Source organism: Nelumbo lutea, chromosome 1 (assembly GCF_056320005.1).
Source record: "Nelumbo lutea isolate HS-2025 chromosome 1, American lotus-T2T, whole genome shotgun sequence".
NCBI classification, from domain to species: domain Eukaryota; kingdom Viridiplantae; phylum Streptophyta; class Magnoliopsida; order Proteales; family Nelumbonaceae; genus Nelumbo; species Nelumbo lutea.
The window spans coordinates 208,771,651-208,784,057 of NC_142684.1; the positions used below are offsets into that span (position 1 = coordinate 208,771,651).

The following is a 12,407-nucleotide window of genomic DNA, read 5'->3' on the forward strand; positions in this document are numbered from 1 at the left end:
GACCGAGGATAAAGAGATAGTATCGGATAAATTGATGTCACCCTTGCCAGAAATGGGAACGAGAGCCATCAACAATAGATACTTTATCTCTACCAGAAGATAAGTGATAAGTAGTGAACAATGATGGCAAGCTAGTCATATGGTCAGATGCACCTGAGTCTATTACCCAACAGTGTTCAGTGTTACCTGGAGCTGAAGCATGATAGGCTGAGGCCCGAGTACCTGAATGAGCAAATGCAAATGTGGCAGGGGCTGATGGTGACTGAGATGACTGAGCTGAATTCCCAACCTCCTTTTCCAACTGTATTAGGGCAGCCCAAACAACTTCTAAGGTATCTAGGGGCGTGCCTGACGAGGATGCAGAATCAGTATTCACAGCCATATGAGCATTACCTCTTTTATTCTTCAGTTTTGCTGGGACTAAATGAGGGTGGAGCTTCCAACATGTATCTTTCGTATGCTTGGGTTTCTTGCAATGTTCACATACCAGATCCCGTTTATCTTCCTTCTTCATGTCCCTTTCTATATCACCCCTAGACTTAGGTTTAACTGCTGCCAGGGCTGGGGGAAAGGGCTGATGTTGCATCATAACCTTCCTCCTGGTCTCTTCACCATGCACCAAGGAGTATGCTTGAGAGAGGGTCACACTGTCTCTTGTCAGTATCTGCTGTCTCACAATGTCATAATCTGAATTCAGGTCAGCCAGAAATTCAAACACCCTATTGGTCTCGACTTGCTTTCTATGGGTCTGTGCATCTTTTGGACTTTACCACTCAAGAGTCTCCAGATGGTCAATTTCATGCCACAGGGATTTCAAGGTAGAGAAATAAACAGAGATTGATTTCTCTCCTTGTTTAAGATTATTCACCTCACACTTCAGTTCATAGGCTCTAGCAACATTAAGGGGTTGGGAGTAGGTCTCTTTCATGACATCCCATATCTCCTTGGCTGTCTTTGCCCACAAGTAATTTCGACTGATATGTGGCTGCATAGAGTTGCACAGCCATGTCATAACCAAGTAGTTCTCCTAAACCCACTTGGAAGATTTTTTCTGTTAGACAGTTTTTTGTATGCCCTTAGCTTCAATCAGAATGATGTACATTATGAGTTTATTGTAAATGAATAAAGTACATATTTGATTCATGTTCCTTTGGTATGTTTCTGTGTAATACCCTTAAACTGGACACTTAATGAGACTCGTGTTAGTTTAGAATGTCACAGCCAGTGGGTCGGTCTGGGGAGACCTATCCTGATAAGGCTAACACTGATGTGCCACCAAGTCGGTTGGGGTGGCTTGTCTCAGCCGCCAGGGTGAGACCCAAGGCACATGCAGTGTAGGATTAATTGAATCTTTGAACCAGACCAGATTTCCAGTATTTCCCTGGACCTTGAGATTAATGGGCAAAACTGGAAAGTTACACCCGACCCCTAGACTCGATTATGATACTACACTAGGTGTCGGATTGGGCTATCTTTGATGTACCAATCAGTGAGATCCTTAGCGGGGGTCAAAACCTGGGTATGTTGGGGCAGTCTGAGAATTCATCTGAGTGGATGATCATAGTGACATGATCAACCCCTTTGTCGGACAAAGGTAATGATTGGGGATGCGCTCTCGCTGATGGAAACCAAGACTGCCGGCAGCCGATTTCAATCATTGAGATTTGTTTTGCAAAATATATTTTATATGAGATATGAAAGAATATATATTATGGTTTCGAAATGATTTGCAAAAGGTTTTAATTCCCGGGTTCCATATAAGCAGAGAGTGCAACACTGTTCCTTGCAGCCGAGGGAGAGGTCCTCTCTTGTCGGGCAGTGTATGATCATTATGGGCTGAGAGGTTAAGTGTAAGACCATTGAGGATAATACCTGATGGGCTAATCTTGCATCTGCCCACAGTCCCTGGGTGTTACAAGTTGGCTTGGCCCAGGGACCACTTAGGGTAAGTGTTGGGCCCATAGAGCCCATGTGATGGGTTTTAGGGGGTGCGTTGTCCATAATAGTGTATTCGGCCAGGCCTTGTAACAAAGGCTGGGCTGAACCCATGTGGCTGATGTGTAGATCAATGCTTGGGTTCCACACCATACAAGGAAGCCCAATTGGGCAGCAGTTAGGAAGGCTAAGTGAGCACATAACCTTAATGGGCTTAAAGCCCATTTCGAACTGGGCTAATTTAATTAGTTAAATATGGGGCGAATTCTGGGATGGATTAGTAGATAGGATAGGGTCTTAACCCTATCCACTCAGAGTGTCCAAATCTGAATGTGATTCAGATCTGGAAACCTCCTAATGAGATTAGGAGAAGGCTGATCTAATTTGCAGATAAGATAAGGGTTTATCCTTATCACCTAAAGGGATGTCTGATCCAAATAAGATTTGGATCAGCAACTCCTAATGGGAGTAGGAGCTGATCCTTTAAGGTTACAAAAGAAGGAAGGGGCGGCAGCCTTTAGATTATCACAAGATCATCAGATCACTGCAAGTCTTTAGAGCTGAAATCACAGAAGAGAGAATTCAGCATACCTACAAAAACTCTCTCTTGCCGCCTCCTTCCTGCTTCCGCCTCACCTGCCAGTTCGACCTCCTTTTCAGTGGGAGAAATCAAGATTTGATCTTGATATCAGTTTCTTGTGAAGGGACTAATAGGAAGCTGTGCTCACGTGCCATCTTGCTATTTCTTGCGAAGGACTAGGTTCTTGGAGAAGAACACTGCTGACTCTGCTCCATGAGAAACCCTAGATAGGCTCTGATACCATGTAGTCGATCAAGACTACAGTCAGTCTTGAATTCCAACAGATTTCGGATTGAGAAAAGTAGAAAGAGGGAGAAGAAAGGAGAAGAAGCAAAAGTACACAAGGGTTTTGAAAGGGGGGACAGATCGAATGAATCTGCTGCCGCCACTCTCTCAATATTTATAGTTTATGTTCACTAAATGTAGGAAAGGACAGAATTGCCCTTAATGCTTACATGGCAAATAAAACAAATAAATAACTGAGATAACAAGCTGTCTAAAGATCACTACCAACTAACACTGACAAACTAATCAAAGGTTACATGTGCTGTCATACGAAAACAGTGGGGACCACAGCCGTGGGGCCCACATCAGTGTTCTCTACACTAAAGATGTAAACTGTTGTTTTGTCACTGGTTTATGTTTTTCGTTTCACAGTGCAGTTTTCGTGCACCATATATTTTGCGTAGAAAAACAGTAAGGTTATTGTGTTGTAATGAATAAGAGCAGTTATTATCGTTATTCATTTATTTTTGATGAATAATAGGCGCCATCTTTATTTATCTATTTAACTTAATGTGATTCTACAAATAGAGGGAAGGCATAATCTCTGTCTGTGCATCACAATAGTAGTTCTCGTGTTTGGATTGGTTGCTTATAAAGGTGCCATTGCATAGCTACTTCTTGCACATGGGCTACTATGCTTCAATTTTTTTTTTTTTTTTATGTAAACAACTACTACTGTTTGTTTTTTACTTCTTTTGATTCTTCTATTATTTTCTTTTTGCTTCTATCAGAACCTGTTAAATGACTTCTTTGCCTTTTTCTGTTTCAGCTTTCATCCAAATGTGATAGTAGGTTATTCCGAATTCGTTTCGATTCACCTAAGACTGGGGACTTCCCATTTCTTCAAGCATACTCCTGTCCAATACGCTGCATTTCAAGGAATCGTAATACTCGAACATCTTCAATGCCATTGAAGAAGTCAATTTCTGTAGGCCATCCGCTCGATGGGCCTCAGTCATCTGGAGTGGATGATGGATCCATAGAAACGCAACAAAATAATGGAGAAGGGCTCTTCTCAGTATTTTCTATGCGTGAACCAAAGTCCAGTCCACCCCCAAAACGCATTAAAGTTGGATCTGAAAAGTCATCTGCAAGAATCCAGGCTAGCCCCATTTCAGACTGTCCTGATATTGGCTACAAAGCTCATTCATTTTCTACTAACCAGGTATTTGATGAGCCATTCTCTTTATAGAATAGTGTTTCTTTTCTTTTTCCTTCTACTTCCTGCAACAATCAAAGACATACCCCATTTGATGGCTTCTTTCTGGGATGTTCAATTTCAAAACACTCTATTAGATGAGCATAACCTTTTGCTCAAAATGCCATAGTGATAGGCTGATAGCTACTTATTTTCACACCATTAGGAACAGTTGACACTATGCATAATGGTTCCTCTGGATTATCTTGTTCCAACTTCCAGCTGTGCCAGCAGCTGCTTCCAGGAATGTTGGCCTCATTTCGGGAAGCTGTCTATATGTGTGTTTTGTTTTTTTCCAGCTCTAGTGGATCAAAGGAAAGTTCAGTTATTAACATTTTAGCAAACTGGCCAAGAGAAAGGTTGAACCAGTTTTCAAAAGTATCAGCTCAAAATTCTTTAATTCCTTATCTTATTGGCCTTTCTGAGATGTCTTTCCTGGAGGGACAATTGAAATCCATTTTATCAATAATTCCCCCAATGGCCCAACACCAAAGAGATGAAATTTAATTTTCCCACTCCAAAAAAGAAATCTTGTGCACCTCCACATCTTTTTTTCCTCTTTATGTTGAAGGAGAAAAGAATGCCATAGGAAAAAGCATTGAGATAGCAATTGGGTTAGCTAAACAAGGGGTTTATAGGGACTCTTTGTTTTGGGCTATATTGTAACTGTCTTTTTGTTTTGTTATTCTGTATGGTGAGATAAGAGTGTTTATCTCCCTTGTCCCTACTCCTGTACCTGTGTTTTTTTGTCTCTTTTTTAATAAAATCTGAGTTATTTATAAAAAAAAATCAAATAGAGACAATAAGTATTGCATAAAAGGCACATATGGGGTGATAGGCAACAAGGTACACTTCTACTTTGGTACTCATCATTGGTCATAAACTCACAATCTTTATATGAAAAACCTCCAAAGAAATAAAAAAAATACAAAACACCACCCAGGAGAAAGCATCCCACGAGGATTAACAAACTTATACCCTTTTATCCTATCTAATGCATTATGAAATGAACCAGACAGACGATCCAAAAGATTAGTAGCATCTTGTACTTCATGATGTCGTAGACCGTTAGAAAACTCAAACTTGCAAGAAAACACCGAATAGGACCAATTGCAAAAATCAATAAGAAAAGCAGGAAACAAGACACTTGAGTGGAGCCTCCCCAGAAAAGGTTCTTCCAGAATGCTTTTAAGGAAAGGAAGTTAGAGCCTGCCCTCTTCCTAAGGAAATCTCTACAACCATTTCCCTAATAATTCAGTGTTTTGTAATTCAAATGCCTAGTTCTTAACTCACCTGTCTTCATGTTAAGACAAACCGTTCTCTAATTAATCAAGCGATCCTTTTCTGTTCACCCAACTCCAAAAGAAAGTCTTAATGATCTTTTCAACTTTCTTTACCTTCTTCATTGGGGCCCAAAAGCCAAGAAAAAATTATACATCTAAAATTAAAAATAAAAAAAGTATACATCTAAAATCGGAAAAAGTATGCTCAATCAAATAATCAAATTTACTCTCCCAGCCAAAGAGATACTATTCCTTTAATAGAGTAAAAGCTTATTGTATCCAAAATTACATTGTATTTGGTTTACCATTTAATGGGAAACCAAAGCTCATTGGTAGAGAAGAAATTTCATGGCCCAAAATTTTAGCAAAATCTCCTGTTCCCCATCTTCCGTATTAATTCCTACCATATAACATTTATCGAATTAACTTTAAGGCTATGAACCTAAAAAAAAAAAAAAAGAATAGTTACCTTCATCTTTGAATACCAATTGCTTCATCCTCTTTGCAAGAAATGATACTATTATCTGCAAATTGGAGATCAAAAACAATTACATCACCTCCACCCACCTTAAAACCTATTAAGTACTAACAAGTCACCTGATAATATCTACTTACTAATCTGTTTACATCATCGGTCAATAAAAGTGCATAGAAAAGAGAAAAGGGATCACCCTGCCTAAGATCTCTTTTAATCACGAAAATCATGAACTGAGCCATTAATCAAGATTGGGGAATAAGCATATAATTTAAACACTCTTAAATCCATTTCCATGCCCAAGTTGGATCATAACCTAGTCCAAGAAAAAGAAATCAGCATATCAGATTATTTTTCAAAATCTAATTTATAGATCAATCCTTTCTTCCCATCCTCTTTGAGCTTTCCAGTTTTTCATTTGCAATGAGGGTTTGAAATCAGTTTGTCTTTCCCTTAACGAAACTCCTTTGATAAGAGGAAATGAATGAATCTGGCAGTGCCCTTATCCTTAAAGAAAGCATTTTTGGTAGCACTTCTTAAGCACTGCCCACAAGACTAATAAGATGATAATCTCTTGATATTGAGCTATAGAGATGGTATTTGCGTGCTTATTGAATTTTCTCTCGCATGGATTTCCTTCTACACCTCCATCAAGCCTCTTTATTGAATTTTCCTCTCATAGGCTCAAGCTCTTCTTCATTCTCTTATCATTGAAAGTGGTTTTACAGAACACAGATAAACACGATAATAATAATATCTGAGCATGCCATATTTTGGCCTGCTCTTCCTATTTGATTTGTGTTCTCTGATCTCTATTTTTATGTTTATGCATTTTCTATTGTATCTCACTAGTTGACCCTTAGACAGGGTGACAATGCCTTTGGGATGACGCTTGAGGAGAAACATGAAAATCTTGAAGGAACAGATGATACCCCCTCTGATTCTGAAAGTGTTCAAGCAAGAAATTCAGCTTTCAGGAGGGTTGTGAATACCAGAAATCAAATTTCAGACATGACCATTTTCAAATATTGCTTAGGAGGAATGAGTGAGCGAGCTCTACTTCTCAAGGAGGTTGCATCCACTGCTACAGACCAAGAACTAGCAGACTTTGCACAGCAGGTTTCCCTATACACAGGATGTTCCCACCACCAGTAAGCTGAAAGAATATATAGTAACCTTGGTAGTTTTAATATGTTAGCTACTTATATCCACTTAAATAATTCTTGCATATATTAGCTGAATGTAGGAATGGCAGAGTACATTACCCACAGGCAGAGGGAGTTTACATGTATCAGTAGAGTTGCAATTCAAACTGCTTGGGTTGGATTGCAGGCCCAACCCAGGTCCAACCTAGGGCACTGATGATCGGATCTGCCACATCATCCCTCCGTGTGGCATAAATAAACTAGATTATATAGTGAAGCTCCTTACTTGACTCGATCAGGAAACCCTCCCTCCTTTCCTCTCTCTCTCTCTCTCTCTCTCTCTGAGAAATGGATTGTGTGGCTTGCATCTTACAATCACCTAACTTGGGTTTCATAAATGGTATCTGGAACGATTTAGTATTTCTTCATTCATTCCCATCCAACGATTTAGTACATAGCCTCTTGTTCCTGTACCATGCGTGCTCATATCCTAGCAGTTTATAATTAATGCATTCTGCACAAGTTTTCAACTTAGATATCTTGTCTTTTTTAATATGTTCTCTTATGTTTCTTTAGGTACCAAATATCAATATCAAAGCGATTGGTACAGGAGGGAACCAATGCATGGAATTTGATCTCACAAAACAAACATCAAGTTCTTTGGGAGAATGCAGTCTTTGAAATTGAGGAGCAATTCATGAAAATCTCTGGCTGCAGTTCTAGGGGTCTAATGGAAGAGGTAACTCAATTTCTTGATTTTTGTCAGTTGAAGTGATTACTTTTTCCTTGATAAGGCTTAAGAACACCTGGAATTAGCTGCCTGTTTATGGTAAGACATCACTAGTTGAAATGACTTGGTGGCCTCAAGTCTTTGACAAGTCTTGAATGTTTCTGTATTAGTTAATATATGAAAATGGCTGTTCATATGGAAACTTGGCAAGATGAGTTCACTAAATCAGTTGAAGGTAGACTAAGATAGCTTGGACATGTTCATGGAATAATACTTACTGCACCAGAGCCAGAGGGATCTAAAAGATCTACCTACAACAAGGCAAAAAAGGAAATTGATTGAGACAGAAAGACAAATTTAGAAATGTTTAAATAGAATTCATGTAGAACACTCAAGTCAGGATAAGTTGAACTGGAAGCCATGGAAGTTCATAGCTTTCAGGGTTCAACCACCACATTAACCTCTCAGAATTATTAAGCTTTCTCAGAATTTCCAGTCTGGATATCCTGGTGGTTCCTGGGTTTAGGATCAATTATCTGGTCGTCAAAATATTGGCTGGGTAAACCTTTATTGTGTTAAGCAGTAATGCAAAGGGAGCTCCATTTGTCTCAGTAAGATTGTTACACGAACACCCTGATTTAGGACGGATCCTACATTTAACTTGGTGTCCATACGTGTTGGATGAATTTACACTTATGCTCACCATGTTGAAGCACCTTTCCGGACATGCATCTGATTCTGATTCCCATGTTAAAGTGCACTCAATACTGTTTAGTAAGCATGAAAAATTATTTGACTTGGTCAAGACAAAGTTGATTTTGTTTTGTTATCCAACAACTTATATAATGCATAGAAATCTTTCTCAGTTTAATCTATCTTATTTCACAGGACTTTGAAGTTCTGCGAAGAATTTCTGGATGCAGGGACTACATGACCCAAGAGAACTTAAATAAGATGTGGAACTGGTTATACCCAGTAGCCTTCTTATTATCAAGAGATTGGATGAACGAAATGTGGGTTAGTACGTCACCCAGGTGGATAGAAGGATTAATCACAAAGGAAGAAGCAGAGTCTTCACTCAGAAGTCCAAGACTCCAAGAGCCAGGGACCTTCATACTAAGGTTTCCTACTTCACGGAGTTGGCCCCACCCAGATGCTGGTAGCCTGGTTGTTACTTATGTTGGTGCTGATTACTCCATTCATCATAGGCTGTTGTCCATTGATTATAGGTGTGTATTTAATTAAACTATTGCAGTTTAGTTTTGTTTGATAACAAAGTATTCATCCATTAGAAAAAGCAGATGGGATGAAATATTGTTATCTCCTGTTTCACTGTCACTGATAAGTAGGGCATCATCTGAATCCGCCATTTGATAGTTGTCAACCAGAAAAGCTCTTAGACTACAGAGTTTCTTCATCTGGATGATCTTTAACATATATTAGTCAATCAGGAAATGTGGAAATAGGTCTATATGAGTTCACATCAATTGGTTAAAATTATTTGCTTTTGGTTTTAAAGACCTTTGTGGGTTCTATTTATCAAATGTTGGAATGTTGGGTTTCAATCTGTTCGTCTGTCTGTACAAGATTGTGGAGGTGATGGTTCTTTTTCTTTTGGTCGGAAAGTAGGTCAGTGTTCAGTTGTTAACAGGGTCAAGACAGAACTCTTAAGGCTGATTACAGGTCTGGAGCAAGAATCCTTTAAAACCTGCCAACTAACTAGATGGTAGCTTCAATTTTTTTTCCACTTATTTGGTGGTCTGTCTTGAAGAAACATGGAGAATATGTTTCAAATGCAAAATGTGCTATATCAGAGTTGCGGCAATTTTCAGTTGCCCTTTGTCTCAAATTTCAATTGGTTGTATTGATTAATGGACCTAGATTAGTGAGAGCACATGCAGTGCTGGTATAATTGGTAATTAGGCAAATAGTCAACATTCAGTTATCTCTGAAACATTCTCTATATTGATGAATCCATGAATTGGCTGCCTACTGTTTGGATTATCTGGATTTAGACCATGATTTATATGAAGGAAGCCTACTGCTATTCTATTTCTTTGACCAAATGAGGGCTTCTCATAATGAACCTGAACGAGTGTTGTATTTTTTGAACTATTTTCAATCCAATAGGTGGCCTAGCATTTGGTGCCCGTGCCTTCCATTTGTAGGGGAATTGAATACTTATTTAGAAATGTCTATATACATATTTTTGCATGCACAGCTTTTCTTCGTTCTCTCTACCTGATATTCTCTTTATCCTAAATCATTTGTCACAGGGAGATGAGCAAAGGAACACTGCAGGACTTGATACTGGAAGAACCCCGACTCTCACGATTGGGAAGGCAAGAGATATCTCAACTTCTTTTTTTTTTTTTTTTTTTTTTACTTTGTGGATTGAAACACTTTGTCCCAGAATGGCAATTTGACTCCTCATCTCCAAGTGAGGGAACCGGAACAGGAACAATGTAACTATATATATATGCATAAATTGTCTTGTACCAATATGTCTTTTCTGATGATTTGAAACTAATGATAATGCAGGGTAACAAGGGAAGTTAGCAAGTTTGCTTGAGACGAAGTCTGAATATCATTCCTCACTTGGCAAAGATGATTGAACATTGTACTTAGCCTTCCTTTTCCTGTTTGTGTATAATGTTTTTTTAATTGTATTTACCATCTTTCCTTGAACACATATTTGTCATGCACAAACAGAAAATAGCAGTTAAATAGAAATGAAACATTCTTTTCCTCTTTATTCAGACCACATAGGGAGCATGGGGCCCGCCCAAGTGACCGTGTTATCAAAAACTCATAACCAGTGTTTGCAAAAGTATCTGACAGAACAATTGATTCAACAAGGATGCACACATCTAAAGGTGTTCAATTGTCTATACTTCTCTCAGTGGGTTGGAATCCGATTACCAGCACATTTCCCCTTTCTCGGCATATAGGAATAAAGTGATTATAAGTCAAAATAAAAATTTCTTCTAGCCTAAGCTAATCTCTCTGCAACTGCAGCTATGAAATTATTTGAACTTGTCGGATGAGGGGTATAGAAAAAGAAATTGAAAATTTCTTGTGTTACCATAAGCATAGAATCAGTATTAGCCAAAGAAATTGAAAATTTGAAATATTAACTGATTCCGAAGGGTAGCCCACAGCTAGTCAGCTATGGTTTCTATTCTCTTCACCATTGGCATGAATTGGCATGGAAAATGAATTCCCTTTGATCATTTGATGCCAGTCCAGTAGTCCAGAGGCTAAAATGAAAAAAAAAAAAAGAAAGAAAAAAATATTCCTACTTGATCCCTGGGACTACTACAGGTGTGAAGTTTCTTAAGGATATGTTTGTTTTGAAGTAAAAGGAAGGGAAAGAAGGTAGGGAAACCCATACAAGGTTTTCCTACTTTTTTCTTTAAACCAAACACAGCCTAAATGTATAGAGAGAGTCCGTGTTCTGTGAACCCGTGGGTGCACGGGAAGCGTGAACCGTCCAATAGGAGGTGTGCACGTCACCAACTTCATACTCATGTTAACGTTAACGGGATTCAAACGTTAGCTACTTGAATCCGGTTGAACCAGACACAAAAGGACAAATAGAAATGAAAACCCATTATTTGGGATTTGGGATTTCATTTGAACTCTTTCCCATTTTCCTTCTCCTCCGAGCCCTAACCCAAAACTAAGCATCCCGCTCTCCCACCGGCATTCATAAACGTGGAATCAACCAGTCGAAAAAAATCAACCGACAGCCAGCCTTCTTGTCTTCTGCTTCCTATTCTTCTTCGAATCTTCTTCTTCTTCCTCTATTTCGAATCCTCACTTGTTCTTCTCTTGTAAACAGATCGAAGGTCCATTGTTCCAAAGCCGACGGTCATCAATCCTTAGAACGAAGGTCCCCCATTGGGGCAGCATGATATGGGATGATAATTTTGCTCTGAAATTTCTTGTTTTTCCTGTTCAGAGGCCTAATGCTCTTACCGTATCTCTAGCGTGGAGGTGGTCTCTCCCTCTATTGCTTTTCTCTCTTTAATGAAGTTCTTCTCACAAAATAATTAACTAAATAAATAAACAAACAAAAACATTCCCATTCAATTTTCATCATCTATATCATATTTATCTGAAAACATATGTGGGTCTCTCATTGGTGTTTTGTTGTTAATGGAATTTGTATAGGGTTTTTGGGATGATGGTTGATTTAATTTTCCTACCTATTTCTATTTTATCCTGATAATGGAATTTGGTTCTAAAAAAAATAAAAGAGAGTTGGTTGTTAACCCATTGGGTTGCATGGCCGATACACATTAAGAACACCATGAGGCAAATAAAAATGTGGACATGAATATATACACATAAATCGGAAAAGAATAAAATGGAAAACTTTATTCCTCTCATTTCTAACTCTCTTTAACCATTTTCCTTGGTTTGTATCATTTAGGCCATCATCTATGGTAAACAAAGTCATTCTTTCTCATCATTAGGCCCACCCTGATGCAGGATTACTGCTTGGTAGAGCCTACAATGCTGGGTCTAATATAAAATTTGAGTGAAGTTTGAAGATAAAATGATTCAATTTTGGTTTAGGTCTAGAATTTAGATTAAGAGTGAAAATAGATTTGGGTTTGGATTAATGATTATTTATGTCTATAATCTCTACCATTCTCACTCTTATATCCATGTTTTCTTCTGAGTACCTTCATAGATGTTCTGACAAAAGAATATGTTCTGACAAAAGAAAGGGATTTGGTGGTTCACATCCATCGCCCTCAATTTGCA

General features: G+C 38.6%; 1 protein-coding gene across 1 annotated transcript in view; it reads left to right on the forward strand.

Annotated features, from left to right (window-relative positions):
• The window catches only part of LOC148880691 (SH2 domain-containing protein A-like), a 62,871-nt gene extending 52,485 nt beyond the window's left edge, over positions 1–10,386 (forward strand). Inside the window, exons 7-12 of the mRNA XM_088962663.1 lie at positions 3,570–3,965; positions 6,624–6,907; positions 7,478–7,640; positions 8,520–8,860; positions 9,908–9,973; positions 10,173–10,386. Of these exons, the coding sequence (XP_088818789.1) occupies positions 3,570–3,965; positions 6,624–6,907; positions 7,478–7,640; positions 8,520–8,860; positions 9,908–9,973; positions 10,173–10,203 (1,281 nt within the window). The 3' untranslated portion in view covers positions 10,204–10,386. The remainder of the gene's footprint in view (positions 1–3,569; positions 3,966–6,623; positions 6,908–7,477; positions 7,641–8,519; positions 8,861–9,907; positions 9,974–10,172) is intronic.
• The last annotated feature ends 2,021 nt before the right edge of the window (positions 10,387–12,407 follow it).